Source organism: Balaenoptera borealis (genome assembly GCF_965194805.1).
Source record: "Balaenoptera borealis genome assembly, chromosome: 4".
Taxonomy (NCBI): Eukaryota; Metazoa; Chordata; class Mammalia; order Artiodactyla; family Balaenopteridae; genus Balaenoptera; species Balaenoptera borealis.
The window spans coordinates 124,880,336-124,899,574 of record NC_138861.1 but is presented as its reverse complement, the minus strand read 5'-3'; the positions used below and the strand labels follow the sequence as shown (position 1 = coordinate 124,899,574).

The 19,239-nt window shown below is 36.5% G+C and overlaps 1 protein-coding gene across 8 annotated transcripts in view; it reads right to left on the bottom strand.

Annotated features, from left to right (window-relative positions):
• Nucleotides 1–1,538: 1,538 nt before the first annotated feature.
• UGT8 (UDP glycosyltransferase 8) overlaps nt 1,539–19,239 on the bottom strand; it is a 97,168-nt gene continuing 79,467 nt past the window's right edge. For 2 of the 8 annotated variants that reach the window (XM_082389647.1, XM_082389648.1), the window contains exons 4-10: nt 17,607–17,749; nt 16,076–16,152; nt 13,308–13,527; nt 9,075–9,220; nt 6,070–6,155; nt 4,760–4,845; nt 1,539–2,023 (exon numbers count right to left, since the gene is read on the bottom strand). In XM_082389647.1, the coding sequence (XP_082245773.1) occupies nt 1,810–2,023; nt 4,760–4,845; nt 6,070–6,155; nt 9,075–9,220; nt 13,308–13,527; nt 16,076–16,152; nt 17,607–17,749 (972 nt within the window). In that variant the 3' untranslated portion in view covers nt 1,539–1,809. Of the gene's footprint in view, nt 2,024–4,759; nt 4,846–6,069; nt 6,156–6,939; nt 9,221–13,307; nt 13,528–16,075; nt 16,153–17,606; nt 17,750–19,239 lie in introns of those variants that run through there. The other 6 variants (XM_082389646.1, XM_082389651.1, XM_082389649.1 and 3 more) reach the window with 6 other exon arrangements.

Here is a 19,239-nt window from a genome sequence, read left to right as displayed (position 1 = left end):
TAGTAGAAAGCAATGAGGTAAAAACAAAACTAGAAGGCTACTTACTATTCATTGATAGAATAAAAAGTTAAAGAAATATAAGTGACATGAAATCATACAGAATCTAAAGCACCTTTTAAAATCATACTATTTCCCTCATCTGCTTCTTTTCTATTTAGTTTTCATAGACTCCATGGTGTAAGGAATTTGAAAACATTTACATTAAACAGCTAGGTGTAGTTTCTTAACCAGTGATGTGAAGAACAGCAGAAGGAAATATGGGTGGCTATGGAAAGGAAGTGTTCAATCAATTAAATGAGAAAATTCTGATGTGAAAAAAAAGGAGATGTTTTTAGGTCTAAATTTTTTGAAGACATTAGAGCTGACATCTGAAGCTGGGAGATTAATAGAACACACTTGGCCATAAAACAAAATTCCATGTAATCAAATGCTAAATTCAATCTATTTACTTTTAAAACTGGAGAATAATAAATTATTAAATTGCAGTCATTTCCCTCTCATTTGAGAAAATATACAATAGCCAGCAGAGAGTTGCTCTGAACCGTTCCGTCTTGGCATGGAAACACATGAGCTGACTCTACCTGCCCCTCCAGTGCTGTAGCTACATTCTCAGGGATCACATCTGCTGCACGGTGAAAACATCTATGACATAAGAGGACCCACATGGCTGTAGATGCCTGGATACTGCCAAGGTCTTGCATTTGCCAAATCCCATTGACTTCCCTGGGTCCTGTATTCAAGACTTTAAAGATCTTTGCTTGATTTTGTCCCGTCCCACCTTCATTTCGGTGAAGAAGAAAAAAAAAAAAAAAATGATGGGCTAGCATTCCAAAATACAAATTGCATGGTTGGAGGAACCATTCATCCAAAGCATCCATTCTGAGGTAGTCATGGATCTGAAACTTCCGCCTCCTTCCCAGGACATCCTTGCTTTGTTCCCCACACCTGTTTACTGCTACAGGGAAGATAAACATGCCGCCATCCTAGGCTAAGTTCTTGAATGGCTGCCACCTATCAGGCCTGGGCCTATCTCTGGCTCTACCTGACAGCTGGCTGCATTCCAGCATCTTCTTTTAATATCAGGGACGATGAGTGATGCTAAATAAATGAGAGTTAGAGAATCAGAGATAAAATGCATCCTGGTGCAGAAGATCCTTTTAGAAGCTCCAATAAAGAATATGAGGCAGGCTCCCACGGGAGAAAGGTCAGGTCTCTATTTGTACAGACCAGTTATATAAAAATTTTGATTGGGGCTTCCCTGGTGGCGCAGTGGTTGAGAATCTGCCTGCTAATGCAGGGGACACGGGTTCGCGCCCTGGTCTGGGAAGATCCCACATGCCACGGAGCAACTAGGCCCGTGAGCCACAACTACTGAGCCTGCGCGTCTGGAGCCTGTGCTCCGCAACAAAAAGAGGCCACAATAGTGAGTGGCCCCCACTTGCCGCAACAACAGGAAGCCCTAGCACAGAAACGAAGACCCAACATAGTAATCAATCAATCAATAAATAAATCTTTAAAAAAAAAAAAAAAATTTTGATTGACCAAGTGGGAGGTAAGAAGGGGTATACATGGCTTGACAGTTTAAAGATCCCTAAGCTACACCCCAAACCAGTTCACAGGGTCCCCCAGCCAGAGGTCTACACAGTGCCCTAGTCAGTGCAGCATTCTTCCCAAACCTATGAGGAAGCACCACCTGTGTATTCATTGTTTTTAAGGGAACTTCCATCCAAAATGACATTCAGCTAGTTCAGACAAAATATTTTTTTTGAATTTTATTTATTTTTTATACAGCAGGTTCTTATTAGTTATCTATTTTATACATATTAGTGTATACATGTCAATCCCAATCTCCCAGTTCATCCCACCACCACCACCACCCCCCGCTACCTTCCCCCCCTTGGTGTCCATACATTTGTTCTCTACATCTGTGACAGACAAAATATTTTTTAACACAGTTGAACATTTTCTCAATTTGGCCTTTGGTAATTTGGAATGCTTGAACTGGCAATTGGGTTTCCATACTCTGTTAAAAAACAAAGGCATCATTATATACATAAGCACAATCTATGCACCATAAACCTGGAAATGCTAGGGCAACTTATAAAACATCGAACAGTAGACAACCCAAGAGAGGAAACTGAAAGCTTGGAAGCAAGAAGATGGTAAGCAAGGAAGGGAAGAAGGCAGTTTATGCAATAAGTAGTATGAAATCTGGAACCGGAAGCCAACACACTCAACTCAAAAGTTAATTGCGGGGCTTCCCTGGTGGCGCAGTGGTTGAGAATCTGCCTGCCAATGCAGGGGACACGGGTTCGAGCCCTGGTCTGGGAAGATCCCACATGCCGCAGAGCAACTAGGCCCCTGAGCCACAATTACTGAGCCTGTGCGTCTGGAGCCTGTGCTCCGCAACAAGAGAGGCTGCGATAGTGAGAAGCCCGCGCACCGCGATGAAGAGTGGCCTCCACTTGCCACAACTAGAGAAAGCCCTCGCACAGAAACAAAGACCCAACACAGCCATAAAATAAATAAATAAATAAATAAATAATTAAAAAAAAAAAAAGTTAATTGCGCTTTCACAAACAGCAAAGCTGGCTTATCCATTCTCTTGGATCTGTGAAATAGATTCAGAGGTACATAAGTAAATTTCTTCCTGTTCTCATCTCCTTGAGACCCTAAATGAAAAATTGTGTGTCAGTTGAATTCACTGTAAGAGAAAATATTATTCATAACTAGGATCTAGTTTAAACTTCTAAATCTCAAAATATTTTTTACTCTAGAATAAATAAGAAGATGGAAGTTCCAGAAAGAAGACTATATATTCAGAGCAGTAGCTTGATTTTATTTTATAACAATTTCATCCTGTTTTCCACAATACTTTAGCAAGAAGTGTTACAGAGGTCCACCTGAATTAGATGCTAAAACTGGCTAGTTCTTTTGAATATCATTCAGTTTCAAAGAAGTTTTTGTCTTTTGAAACAAACTTTTAAGTTTGTAATACCACCATTATTTAAAAAATAGGTGAAGAATTTTTGGTTTGAGTTAATTTTTATAATCTAATTCTAAAGAATTGTTTAGTATAATTTAAATGTTAACTACACATATGCATACAGAGACTTAGTATTAACATTATATATTTATATAATGCATATATATATACACACATTTGTATTTGCTTTTTTTCTATTGGCCAAGGCTTTAACCAGTTGTTCACAGTGGCATATTTAAGCACCTAGAAGCACCTTCTTATTCATAAGGTGAACTTGTTATATACAGAGGGCAGAATCAGGATTGGAAGCAGAATTGACGATTTTTATATGTTAGCCTTGGGCTTTTCTAAATGCCTGATCTCTAACTACCAGTTCCTTCGATTTGAGAACAAAATGCCTAGACGTCACTCAGAAATATAACACCACACATCATCGTTAACTTGAAATTTAATGTTACATGCTATTTACCTAATATGTTTATACTCGAAGTTACCATTTTCTGCTAAAAGTAAGGAATACTCATGGACTTCAGCTACAGTTTCATGAGGGTAGCTAAAGCAGAATTAGCATATATATATAAAATTCTTCCTAACATATTAGTTTTTGACATTCTAATGCAGTGCTGTGCTAAGAGTAATAGATCCTTCAACAGCAAAATTATTTGTTTGCATCTAGGCTCTCAATAAGAAACTATTTTTTGTTACATTGTCTTTTACTTATTTCTGACCTGGATGGAAAATTGACCTTAATATTAGGACTAAGGACTTAGGGCTTAGTAGAAATTACCTTTTAAAAGTGTAGATGTTATATTAAATTCAAGCTAATTCTGCCTTTGTAATAAGAAACAATCGCTTACTGCATAAAATACGTTACTGAAAGAGTCAAAACTAACTGTAGATAGAAACTAACACAGCAATGAAATATTTTTAGTTATATAAAATTCAGTGAGGACTTCAGGTTTTATTATTTAATAAATGAAAATGATTTGTAATACCTGAGATACTTAATGTTGGTGTTAGACTTGAGTAGATTTACACTATAATTGTTTTATTTGAATAACAGTATAATTTTACACGTAGTTTTTCAATGTTTTGAAAAACAGTTTTTTTACAATAGATTTTTCAATGTGACCTTGGATTATATCAATATTTTGCTTTCTGGAAAAAATCTGCTGGTTTTATCACACTAACTAGGCATATTATCAGTAATCTTGTGGATTATATGAATTAATTCTTTCTTAAATTATGTCTTGTTTACCCAAAAGTAAAGAGTGCGAATTACATAATTATAGTGGGCCTTTTGGTTTCCATATCTTGAAAAATAAGACCATTCATGCCATTCCCCACCCTGGCCCCAAGTCAGAAACCCAAATACCCAAGTGATTAGGAACTTGTAACATTTTGCAGAATTTGTAGAAAAATGACAATATGTCATTTTGACATATGTCTTAATTGTATAGATTTCTAAGACACCACTAGCTAAAATTTGTTAGAAAAATGTTTTTGCTCTCTGCAAAAAATTTCACTGTCTCAGAAGTAAGAAGGATAAGAAGCTCTTTAATGGAATTCACATAATTCTTAAACTTTGTCATATAAGATTTAAAAGTTTTCTATTTCAAATTGTTTTTGATAATACCAATTGCAAATAAGCATTCTCTAATGTGATTTTATATTTATAAACCACCTGCATTACTTAGAAACAAGAATGAAAATAATTATACTTCCAATAATAAAACAGATCACTGTATTATCCCTTGAAGTCGTTTTTGTCACCTTATACTGGTTCTCTCATTTTTAAACCTTTTCAAAGCGGAGTCATTCCATTTTAGCAGCATTTTGGGATCTGGTGAATAGCTGAGCTATGAAGACAGAGGACAAGATATAACTGTGAGAGCCAAGTGCACCACTGACACCTAAAATACCACCAGGTGAATAGAAGCCTTAATAAATAGTTGAATAAATGAATGAAATGAATAAAACACATTTTCCTAAACAACTTTCAAAAACTGAGAGCACGATGATGTGAAAGAAGTTAGTCTATTCAGTATATCCATGTCTAATACCACAGATCTGAGGGCTCATCCTGTGCGGGCCATTATGCTAAATGCTTTAAACACACGCACGCACGCACACACACAGTGTATTAAACATTCAGTATAATGGCCAGCACAGTGTGTGCGTGTGTGTGTGTGTGTGTGTGTGTGTGTGTGGTGTGTATATGTATTCAAGATAAGCCCATGAGGTAACCATCATCATACAAATAAGAAATTCAAAAGTTAAAGATTAGTAAATGTTGGGGTAAGCCTTCAAAGTCAGGACCCTCAGACAATCAGAGCTTGAATTCAATACATGATTCAAAAAATAAATTCATGAGGATGTTCCTGATGAAGCAATTGACGGCATGGACATTGTGTTACAAGACAAGCCAGTAGTGAGTGTGGATTCTCTGGTGCACACAGAGAGGCTTCTTTGACATGTATTCTTGCCTCCCAAGTGTTCCCACAGTACCCTGCACATACATCTGCTATGGGCCCCAGCACTTTATAGTTACTTCTGTGTCCATGTCTCCCACTAGATCACAAGCTCCTTGAAGGAGAGACTGTCCTTATCATCTGTAAATTCCCCTAGTATCCAGCATACTGTCTGCAATGGGACAGGCATCCACTGAACGTCAAGTCACTTCCACTCCCCACCCCTCCATGGCAGTTCCTGAGTTCTTGCTTATAAATAAATATTCTCTCTTCAATTCACTACAGTTGTGTATTTCAAAGAAGGTTCTTACCGTTTATAAATAACAATGGTCCACGAAATGTTTCACAACAACAAACTGAACTTCTTTCATGTTAATTTCATCACAAGTTTTATGCCCCACAATGTCGAATTATCATGTCTAATCTACCTAATTACAAGGCAAAGCTGGGAGCACGGCACTGAGACAGGTCATCTGAGCATAAATATTCTTGTAGTTTTGGTGGAAACAGGAAACGGGTGGGAAAAAAACAGGATGCTACATCTTGTCTCAGCAGTGCCTCACCACTACTGGCTCCTAGAAGGGAAGGAGGGCGGGGCAGATAGCAGATCACCTGAATAGGTTTTTCGGAATTGGAGTCCGCTGAGGATCTAGTGTGGTGGATTCCAGCAGTTGGAGAGGGGTGTTGGGTATCACAATCTACGGGGAGAGGTGGTCAATAAGTTGTTGGATAGGTAAGGTTCAGAGGTGATTCATTAAGGACAGTACTCCCAAACCTAAGTTGATAAACACCACCGGAGACTTTGCCAGAAGATATCAATGTTGTATTTGGGAGTCTGAGAATGTCCCCAGATTGTTATACAAAGTGTCTACATCCTCAAGAGAGAATCGCTAGCTTTCTCCAACTTCAATCATAAACCACCGCTTTAACCCAAACATCACTCCCCTCCAATCCCGGACATTCAAATTCTGCCTCTACGTCTATGTGGAGGGATATTAAAAGTTATGGCTCTAGAGGAAAAACGATTGATGTCTTAATTCTCATTTGCATTTGATATGATGACCAGCGATAGAAATACTTGCAGAGGTTCTTTTTAAAAAAATAAATGAATAAATACCTTCTTGAAAACTTTACTTTATTAGAGAATCTAGCCCAAGCGTGGAAAATTTAAAATCACTCTATTTACCAAAACTGGCTAACAATAAGCTTACTAAAAAAACAAAAAACAAAAAAAACAACAATGATCAGTAAATGCCTACACTTAACATTCTTAATTATGGGACAATTTTAAGATCCATGTTGATGCACTTGTAAGGTAAATTCCTCTGTTTAATAATAATAAAAAAAATTCTCACATGTAACACTGTTTTCACACTCATATACACATATAAAGGTTGGGAGACCTGTCTCAGAAACATGTTTATAATGGATTTACATAATATTGTGAAATAAAATCTGAATAAAAATTTTATTCCAACAACATTTCTCTATTTTTAAATAATGTTTATTGTTTAAGTTTTTATCACAGTGGAGATTAATTTATGCTTAATCATCCAGTGAATGCCTACTGTCACCTTTATCCAATTCCAAAAAAGCAAAATCAACTCATTCATACACTCTAAGTCCTGTTGCCATCCCACCATTCATTGCCTGTGTCTTTTTTCCCTTTTAACGGCAATATTATAAGATTGTGAAAAGGTATAACTAATAGGCTTATATGTGTAATACCATTTCTTCAAGTATTCAGACAGCAATATATTTGCCTGCATTGTACATTAGAAAACTACTTGTGACATTATTTCTAAGTACAGGAGAGTGGCTCCTGGTGGGAGTGTGATGAAGTTGTATGTCATAGTGTACGATAAGGATTTAAGCATTCTAGAATTTTCACAACTCTTTCCATGTTAGCGAATGTCATTAGGTAAATGTTGTATTTTTCTACTCTCAGCTGTCAGACATAAGATTTCAAACTACAAATAAATAAAGCATACACTCAACATGTGTAGTGCAAATGCTAAGTAAACAGAATGGCAGGGAATAAACTCATAGTTGCCAGCAAGTGAATGGTTCAGTTGGGAGGTCCCGACTTTGTGATATCTGTGACTTGCACCCCTATCCTCAAATGAATACTATTCCTGTCCCATGTCAGCCACAGTGGATTGAAGTGGGGGTGAAGGCAGTGAGGAGGGGAGTGGGAACTCATTTTCACAAACAAGTAGTACAATTTCTCTGTCACTTCTGTATATCATGTAAAGTTTGACTTGGTAACCAGATCTCAAACCTCTCAGACAAAGCAGGTACCAATATGGAGAAAAGCAAATGTTCCAATGAAAAGAATTAAATGTTGGCACCTATGTAACAGACTGTGTGGCCCAGACAACAAAATAGGATGAAGGAGGTGGGTTTTTAAAGTTAAAACTTTGGAAACACCACACCTGAACATTCAAAAATTACATTACAGAAAAGCCATCAAACAGTTACAAAACATTCAAATAACAACCCTGTTTAAAGATGCCATATAAGCAGTTATCTTCAGTACTCTGAACAAAAGTCAGAGCTTTGTTGCTTTGTTTTAATTATACATTTAAAATACTGTTATTCATTAAAATGAAATAGAAAAAAACTATAAAATTCTCCCAGAGGCAAATTATTGGTAGGGAGAACATATAAGTAAAACGTGACAACCAATTTATACATTTACTTAATTGTATGTTTTTTCCCCCAGAAGTATCCACAGTCTGTAAGAAAAGTAAAACTAAAACAAAACAAAAAACCTAAAATGAATAAACAAAAAACCCCTAAAAGTACAAAAACCAGTGTCACCTATCTTTTCATTTTCTTCCTCTGCATTCAGTTTTGAGGGAAAAGTGTTCTTTCATTTTAGTGTTCTGAGCTCCCATATATTAAATTTTAGAAGAGAAACACTTGTATCCTAACCGGCTTTCTACTTCATTCTTGAATGTGTTGTACCATCAACAAATATAACAAGCAGCTGGCTGAAATAATCTTAATTAGGAAACATACACACACACACACACACATACATACACAAACAAATCTTTTTAAGAGAAAAGAAACCATTCCTTAACCGGGACACACATATATCAAGGCTTAAAACTAAAGTCTGACATGGTCACTTAACTGATTTGAATAATTAAGGCTTCTAAAAGGTTCAGTGCCAAAACTCTCTGCATCAGTATTCGAATAAAATACATTTTTGCATTTTAGGTTTGTGCTTTTTACAGCCATCTTAATTCCACAGAATTTCATTAGTAAGATCAGATAAGGGAGTGTTAGAATTGTTTACTGATGTTTTCCTTTTAGTAGTTGTTAGACTAAATTATAGCAATAAAAATTCAATGACTGAAGAGATTTGTTACTATCAGGTGGGCTGTTGGCTCATTTCACCTTCTTTTCATGTTTAATGTGGCCATTTCTTTTATACTTGCCATTGGGGATTCCATTATGGTAATGTCCATTAACTGTGCTATGCTTATTTCTAGACCACAAATTTTTGATTTTTCTGTAGATAAATTTTGTGACCCAGGACAAGAGGAAGTAAAACAAGGCAGCACCAAGCAAAAGCACAAAGGCAACATCCAGTAAAAAATACTGACAGAAAGAGATTTGATGGACAGCGGCACGTAGGTGATGGGCTCCATTGTGACGGAGAATGTAATCGATCCAATAGACAGTCCGATTGACAGGGTGACCCGGTTGATCCTTGTGGATTTCTGAAAGCTTCTGAGCCCTCTGACGGTAGCTATGAGGTGGAGGTAAGACACAGAATGATCATGTAGCTACAAGGCTCAGGATCATAACTCCTTAAAGTTAAAAATAGGGAAAATAATAAAAATAGCTATCCTGTATTAAGTACCTAGTATGTGCCAGGCACTGTGATAAGTGCTTTCAACACATTACCTTATACTAACACAGTAAAATAAGTTTTACACAGATAAGGAAAATGAAAATCAGAGAGACCAAGTGACCTAACCATGATTACAAATTTGAGATTCAAATTCAAGTTTTTCTGACTCCAAATCCCATGCTCCTTCTACACTAGACCATGCCTCTTATATACACGTAATCCTTCTCTTCATATGCTTTTAAATACTATTAATCAATGAGTCTCAACCAGGAAGAGGAGCGAATTTATTAGATTCTGAAACAGAGGGATGGCGGAAAAAAATGCAGAATTTTGTCCCAACACCTTTTCTTTTTAGCAGTGACATTTAATTTTGTTCTGATTTAAAACAGCACTAGGTGACAGAGTGAGATTATTATATTTAGTAAATAGATGAAAAGGAGTTGACAAACACTATGAAGCCATATGTGACATTATATGCAGTAGAGATACATATATGTATATGTATATACATACGTATAAAGAAAACACTCTTAAATGATTGATAAAAATCAGCTAAAGAGGATCATCACAAAAAGTGATCTAATATAATGTAAACATTTTAATTTAAAATATTTAACTGTACATTTATATGCCAATCTTTGGCACAAAGCCCCTTTGAGCATGGATCTCTGATTAGAGTTTGCATTGTTCAAACGTAAGAAATAATTTCCACATGGAAGGATTACAAAACACATCATGGAGGGTGTGGCCCTCGAGCTGTGCCTTATACAGGAACAAGTTTGGACATGTGAAAGCTTGCTAGGCCAAGAGAAGTGTGAACTAAGTAATAAAGGTGGGAGAGCAAGAGTATGCCCAGAACAAATTTATCTGGAAAGAGTATGTAGCACAGGGGTGTTTGGCTGGAAGTTAGATTGGAACGTGAGGCTCCTTTCGCGTGTATTCAGAATGACAAGATATGCAGCCCTGTTCTTAGAATCAAAGACCATTAAATCAGAGAGACTGGCTTTAAACCAGAGCTTTGGGGAGAGGATTAAAAAAAGGAAGAGACTGATGGTGGGAAGATCATCCAAAAGACTGCCCTCATGGCCATAATTTCCTGCCTCCCAGGGTCCATGATCTTTCTCCTAAGCCGTACTGTCTACCATGTGTTGAAAAGTTTGTGAAAAAACTATAGAACACTGTAAAATGTTGTTACCTATTGTTATTTTTAATTGTTTTCTTGTATTCTGAATACTTATATAAGTAAATTTTTTAAAAGAAAAAGCACATTTTCTAGCCTTACAACAAAATTACTGTTATATAATAAACCCAGTTGCTTTAAAAGTGTAAAACCTCACCCAAATATTAAGAGGCCATCCTTGTAATATTCCTTGTACTATTAAGAGGGCTTGCTTTGTAATCTATCATTATTTCTTATCAATGGCAAAAGGTAAATTAGAAACGTTTGATTACTCTGTTTTGTGAGAAAATTCTTACAGGATAAAAGGGCATCTTTAAAATACAGAAGTGAAACATGGTATCTTAGAAAATGAAATTCAACCTTCTATTTTAACATAGAAGAAGGAGGATGAAAAACAATCTTGGTCCTCAGGTACCTTAATGTCATGAGAATATGGCCCATTCTCTAGAGATGATTAAACAGACTGCATGTGACAAAGATCCTTCTGCAGGGAATCTGGCTTCATTGCCACCTATGAAATTCCAATAGGTTCACTGGTCCAGAACCAGTCCTTACCTGCCTCAGCTTACGTGAGTATGGAGTAAGGACTCATCACTCAGACCTTTACTTCTCCCCAAGAGCAGACTCATAAAGCTGTCTGCTCACTAACCAGCCCAATTTTCCAAGATTCTCCCTTTCAGAGGTAGCAAGTGGCATTGTCCTTTCAGCATAGTTTGCTTTACAACTCAAAATTTCTTCCAGTAGGAATATAAAGTTTGTGGGGAAAAAAAAGAACAGTGTGATTAAAATGGTCACTTAAGGCCACTTCTAAACTCTTTCGAATGTCTTGGATAAAATTACTTTTAATAAAACAAATTACCTTGTAAGGGGCTCATGTGACTTGCACATTTTATTTTACAAAAGGGGAAGTGTCTCCTATCAAAAGTAATAACCACGGGCTGGATATGTGTTAAGTTCATAAGGATTAACTACCCATCTTTCTCTACAACTTGCTTTAATAAAATCTCCAGATTCAAAAGAATTCCTTCCAAAGAACAAAAGCAATAGCTTTCATTAAATAAATCCAAACAACTAGTATGGGAAGAAGGAAGACATGGTTTAAGTTGAGTAAAAAAGAAAGAAGTAATACTTCTTTAGCACTATTGGTTTAAACTAGAATATCTTGGACACAATATTAGTGAATCAAATCAGCCTTTTCAATAATTATGGCATGTTAAATATGGAACATTATCATGTATTTGAAACAAATAAAGATAAATGCCTTAAGTTTACATATAATTACTTTTAGCAAAGAACATACTACCTGAATCATTGTCATTTTTACAATGAATAAAGACATCTTCCTACCCTGAATGTGCAAAAGGCTTTAGTTAAATATTTAAACTTTTCAAGGGTTATATGCAAATAACTATTTATCTTATATGGATACTTTGTGGAAGAATGTAAATTCATTCACTGAACAAAATAAAACCTATTTTGAAATCAAGCACACATGTATACTTGAAGATGGCATAGCTGGGATTTAATCGCAGTGTGACCTAAGACTATAGTCTGGTCTCTGATTTGGCCCCTTTTACACCTCACAGAACACAGCCAGACTGATTTTGTGTGGATAATCCAGACTTTTGCTTTTTCTGCATAACCGACCCAATCTCGGCAGCTCTGCCACTATCTCTCTGCAAACTCTCCTTGAGGGCTGCATTTTACAAATCTTCCTTTAAAAGCCTGTATGATACATATCATCTTCCCCAAGAACATCACATTTTGAAAAACACTAGACTTTTAAAAGAAAGGCTACAGAACACAGACGAAGGGATCTCATATTCAGGTACCTCAGATCAGCAAACATACTGATCCAAGTGCCAAGAGCTGCGACCAAGACACTGGATCCTCTAAGGGGTCAGCACATGAAGGCCGCCTCTAAGCCCACATAAGACAGCATGATGAACTGCAGTGCCTTTTACATAAAAGCTACATCGCTTTATATGAAAGAATTGTTCTTATTGTTGGTTGTTTCTTAGAATACGGCAGCGTTTCTCAGTCTAGTGTTATGCCATCTACCCTGGGTATAAACAGAAAAAGCTCACACTCTTCAGACATTAATGCCATTTGAAAGGCAAGATCAATGAAATGTCACATAAAAATGGGAAATATTGTTGCTTTGTTTTAAAACTACACAGGCCAACTCTCTACTCTTTCAGGCTCAGTTGTGAACTGGGTTAACTCAAGACACATCAAGAATTTAAGAAAAAAAATAAAATAAAGATTCTGACTAGTCATTCACCTGAGTAAAAAAATCTCGGCATTTCATTGACGCCCCGCACTAGGGAAACCCAGCACCAGGCAGTATCAAGAGCACCAGCTTTGGAATCAGACAGGCCTGGTTCAAATTCCTACTCTAATAGCTTTGTAACTATGGGCAAATTACGTAAGCTCTCTGAGTTTCAAGTGCCTCATCTCTATAATATGAATAAGGAGAACGGTGATGTATAGTTTTATGAGCATCAAAATGAGATAAAGGACACAAAAATGGACACACAGTAGGGACCCACCGGTTCCCATGGTAGTTTTTCCTTAGTTTGTCAAACCTTGGTAGAATATTATTCAAGGTCATACAAGGCTGGCCAAATGACTGCTATTTCTATTTTTCAAATGACAGAAACATGCACAAGGCATTATACCCAGGAATCTAAAGGATATTTCTATAATTGGTTTATTAACAACCTACTGGCAATAATCAGCTATTGACAATGTGCTGTGGTATATATATTTCATCTGCTTTAATATTAATTGAAACCTTACCTGGGATTATTGATAACCTTCACTAGGGCTTCATACAGCTCTCCTTCAGTAACTGTCTTCCATTCTAGCAGTATCCCCATACCTTTTGCCTGTACCCGGGTCATGGTATCATAATGGTCTCCAAAGAGTGGGATTCCCACTACTGGAACACCATGATACATAGTTTCAAAAATACTATTCAAACCACCATGGCTCAGGAAGGCTTTAATATTTGAATGCCCTAAAGAAGGATTAAAAAAAGAAAACAACTTAGAATATTGTGTATTATTCTAGGAAGAGATTTTCCAGAAATTTCTTAAAAGCTGATATTATAATAAACATGCATTTCAGATACAGGATTTTTAAAGGCACAGTTTCACAGATTCTTGCTCTATACCAATTACAATGCTTGTTATATACATAATTATCTGATTTATATATATCAGTTAAAAGCCATTTTTAAGCTAACATTTATAACTTTAAGAATTTTATCACAATATCTTCTCCCAAAACACAAATATCAACTGCATTCAAATGGCCAATAATTAACAGGATATCAATGAAAGCAAGAAATGACAAAAAGTACCAGGGGGCAACCACATTCTACTAAACACAGACACCCACTTTCTGGCTACTCAAGCATTTATCTATATTAAAGTCAAACACACTTTGCAAAAAAAACATATGTAAAAATGTGGGGCTGGATTCCAGATGTCCATGAAGAGTTTCTGTGCTTATCCAAAGAGGAACATTGTATGGTGCTTAGCATTTACAACATTCAAGTCATATCAGCATCTGTGCTACACAATCTTAGGGTCTGATTTTACATTTTAGGTATAAAAACACGTAGGGACAGACAGTTACAAAAGTTAGTTGTAAGAGATGGGACATCACATAATATCTAGCTGTCATGGAGATAAAAGAGATAATTCATCAAAATTAATGAGATATTTAAAAATCCAGATCTCCTTCTGAGCAGAAAGTTTTGCATAAAAAGTGTAAGACAAAGAAACACTGCACTCAGGATAGGTGCTATACGGCCAGAAAGGAATTATAGCTTGCAAAAACACAAACATTTAAAATAAACATACATCAAGTAAAAAAACGAACTGTGTGTGAACCTGGGTCTCAGTGGGGCTCCAGGACTCTCCCACCTCAACATCTAGCGGGCTGGTCACTCAGTGTCTCTTGCTCTGACCCACAAGCGGCTTCTCAACTCAGCCCAACTAAGGGATCGACCCTCGCAGTGGATTTCAAACTTTCTTTTCAGTAGTAGAACCGACCCTTTTTCTTTGAACAAAACTTTATTATCACCAAGCCCAGCAGTGAAAAATAATGCAGAGCTGGTGTATGGAGAGCAGGGGGGAGTGTCGTGAGAGGAGGGGAGGGGAGACACACTGATTTGGTTCCTGCTTCTCATCCTGGAGGAATATTCTGAGCATAGTTAGAAACCAACAGAGGACCCACAAAGGTCATGGCTAGAGTTAAAAAGGATGCTAATCTCAGAAAAGGCAGAGAGCTGAGATTCTGAGGAACCCAGAAGAGATGTGAACTTGAGGAGGGCCTCTGGGTGTAGCTACACCTCGCTGTAGAGCCTCGCAGGAAAAAAGCCATGAGACCAATTTAGATGCTCCCAGACAGCAGTGTCCCCTGCTGAACTGAGATGGCTGACGGTCAAGATATCTTATTTAAATTTAGTGCTTCCTTCCTACCTTCTATGGAATCTGAAGTCATAATAGTAAAGACATAAAAAAGAAAAAGAAAAAAAATACAAACATCAAAAAAGGTAAACTGTCTTATGATTTTTTTCTCAGTTTTACCATTTATAGAATAACATTTATAATAAACTAAACAAAAGGAATTATTTATATATATACTTACTGTTTTTCTTACTGTTTTTTAGTTACAAAATTCAATTTGCAGGTTTTTAGGGGGTCAATTTAGCTTCTAAAAGATATTCTTTAAAAGTCTATTTTTAAGAATATAACTTAAAGCTACTTTTACATAATCTGTTAGATTAGTATTATTGAACAAATGATGGTTGATATTGCCAAAATCAGTAACATTTTTATAATTTCCTTAATAAGTGTTATCTTAAAGGATAATATGGCCTTATATTTTCCTAGAGATTTAATGAATGAAACAATTTACATTTTACTATCTGTGCTTATTAAAGAGAATTAGATTTAGATTCAGATATCTTAAAAGATATGCATATAATTGGTATTTTAATTTTGAGTTGAGGATCAGAACCCCAAGAAATAAATAAATCAAAAGAAATAAAGTGTTCCAAAGTGCCCAGTGATTTAGGGTAAAATCTAGGCAGATAATCCAAGTAAAGTTAAAATAAACTGACTGTGTTTTTGGCTTCCTGCTTCTCTGTGGCTTCAAACAAATGAATAATTTCAAATTTCTCTGGGTTCTCGGATACATCTGTAGTAAAACTATGACATACATCTAAATTTTCACTGTTTTAATTTTACTACTTTTAGCTGATCGGCATAACTAGGTATAACTTTACTCACCACTAGCTTATATAGTATTAAGTATATTTTTCAGAAAATTAAAATTTGTGACTGGTCTAAAAATTTTAATTTATAGGCCTAAATGATTATACTTTAAAATTATTTGCCAATAACTAAAGGTTTGACTTGTTGGTCTGAAATCTAGGACTTAACGCACTAGATAACATAATGATTCTATCATACACCATACATGTATTGTATAAACTCACATTTACACAATTAAAATCTAAAAGCCAAGTAAGCACCCACATGTCACTGACTTACCAAGCAGGTCATTTTGTGGTAACCATTCTATGAGCTTGGTGTTGTTTCCCAGATTCTTTGGTTTGGTTCCAGAAAACCTGAAATTTACACCAGACTATGAATCTTCCAAAAAATCACACTTCACTCCTGGTATGAACTCTCTGGTTAAATTTTTGGATTTAAAATAAATGTTACATGATCTTTCATTGATATTCTTAAGAGGGAAGCCATGTTTTAGTAACAACAAAAATTTCAGTTTCTTTTTCACATTTTCACTGATTGAGGGGTAAATAAGAAACACTCTGATTATACTGAGATCTATTTTCCTTCAGCTCTCCTCACCTATCCACAGAGATGCGGAAAATAGCAACCAAATGACCCTATGCTAGAAAGTCATTTTCTACCAGCACCTAGAAGGTGAAACAGGAAGGACCAGCAAGGGCCACCACTGGGCAGTCAATAGCTCCCATCTGGACACCCAGAAACTGAGGGAAGGCTCGAGAATTGGAAGAAAGCAGGAAGTACTCTTCTCTAGCTGGGCCCCAAAGACAGTTCTGTGGGGCAAAGGACATAATTAGGCTGTTTCCTGCCTTGCTCTTTGAAAGATAAACCATAAAGTGCTTATCAACTGAGAGAATGGCAAGAGTTTGAAATGAGCAGATACAAACTCTTCCAAATAAAGTAGAAGGGGCACTTTCTCGGTTAAGCCTAACAGAAGAAATCCAATAGGGCTGGAATCCAAAGGGAGAGATCTTAAACCACTGCAATAAAATATGTATCCATTTCATAGCTTAGCCAGGAGAAGTAGGAGCTAATCCTCCCACAGGTGTTACAAAGGAAAAACCCCTATTAATCAGAGCCTACTTGTAATGGCTTGACACTGGGGCCGACCTTGATCACTGCTGTATCCCTAGAGCCCAATGGTGGGGACAGGTACTAAGTAAATACACACTAAATAAGTGTTCAGATCCAAGTTTAGACACTGGGTTAGAAACTCCAGAGACAGAAACATGTTGGCAGTGCCTCCCAAAAGAAGTGGGGTCTGTTTTGACTAGCATTAACTGGCAAGTTACTGTATTTTTATAGGCCTGGTCTCTTGGATAAAGGAAATTGAAAGCATTTATAGACAAAGTGGGAGCCCAAAAGGTTCCATGAAATATTTTACCTATTTAATCATTCATCCATCATTTTTTCCTCATTCCAACACTGACTTGAAGGAGTATATAGAAATGCATGCAATTACACATTTTTAAGTGACAATAAATAATAGAAGGATAAATGAAGGTAACATAAAAATGCACCCATCACAAAAATACATCATTGTGCATCAGATCTTCTTTTTATGCTATGGGCTAGATGTCTTTTTATCCATCACAGAGTATTATATAAGTTAATCCTTTGATTTCGATACACTAAGAAACAAAATGAAAAGTCAAAGGCATCCTGGTAATATTGCCAGGGAATCAATGGGCTGTGCTTACTCAGACCTGCGGGCCAAGTAAGAGGATATGGAAAATCAAGAGTGAAGAAACAATCTATATTATTACCTTACCTCCAAATCACTTTTTGGGGCAATCTCCCCAGAGCTCCTGCCAGTTTGTTAGCAATGTCTTCTGACAGATACTTGACACCAGCTCCGAAAGACACCAGGACAAAGCCATGTTGATTAGCACCATTTACCCACCTTTGGAGATCCTGCAAATCAAAATGTGGCAGTTAATTTTATGAAGGAGTAATACAGTTCATAACCAGTGTCATCACAGCCCAGTTTTTAAAAAGCCTTCAGACAATTTTCTTAAACAATTAAATAGTGAAGATAATATAATATCTTCCTTTAGATAACTGCTTTTTAAAAAAAAAATTTCACTGAACGATGTTAACTAAAATAAGGAGGGCAGATAGTTCATTTGGTTAAGATCAATAAACAACAACAAAAAATCAGTAATTAATGACCTAAGAACTCAGACAGAAGTAAAAAACAAAAAATTGAAACTCATGTTTAAAACATGGTCAGATAAATTTGTATGAGGACATAAGTGAAAGATTAGACACATGACAAAGACATTAACTACCACCCCCCCATACCCACCCAGGGAGACTTTTATTTTAGGAGTGGGCTGGTTTTATCTTGGTCTAAGTTTGATAATTTTCATTTCTGAAGAGCATACTGTATTAATGACTGAGAAAGAGAAGGAAGTAGCTAATAGTTCCAAACATCCATAGGCCTAACAAGTTTTACTATTTCTCTAATTATTTCTTCAACTCACACAGAATAGAAATCATGCATACTGTATAGTGAGGCATCCAGGGGTTCTGGAAATCTCTGAGCAGAAGCTTTCTCTCATTGAGTGGGAAAATGCTAAATTCTCAAACATGTCCATCTACAGCTAATAGATAAGGGGCCATGGCATATCTGATGTTAAATAGGGACAACTGTCAAATTTCAGGAATACTCATTTCATAGGAAGACACATTGACACATTTCTACCAGTATTATTGATTTAACTGAAGATGAAAGAAGTTCGTTTTAAGGGATGCCACCCTTGCTTGATTTTATTCTGTAGGCACCAGCTTGTTTTTATGGTAAGTTATCCCTTTGAATAAGTCTTTGTCAAAGACACGGAGCTTCAGTTTCCCATATAAAAATGAATAAAGCCACAGCACTCTGAAGAACACATAATTCCGTTGTAAGGAAAACAAACATGCTGTCTACTGGCAACACCTATGCCATAATATAGTCATGGAAACAGGACAAACCCACTGTGTATTCATAATGTGCAGAGCAAGCTGTCACTGCTATTATCTCGCAGACCCGGTAGGTCTCTCGTTCAGGATGAAGAAGTTACCAAGACGACTGTGTCGCCCGTGCTCTTTGCATTTCACACCACTGTCTGGCATAACCTGATTTGCAGCTGGGAGGTAAGAAGTACAGTAAGAAGTATCATCGCAATGGCATCACCACATAGCTCAATACTAAGTATTTATATGGAATGTTAGCCCTCTTTATGTCTTTATTTTCTTTGCTTTCTTTCCTTTTCTTTTCCTTTTCTCACTTAATGAGCTCTGTGTTAACTGGCTCTATCCCACTTATATTCTTAGCAGGGAAGAGAGGACCACATTTTATGCCTCAAATCAATTAGTGAATAGTGTCATTATATGACCAAGAGTGATGATGGAAAGGAGGT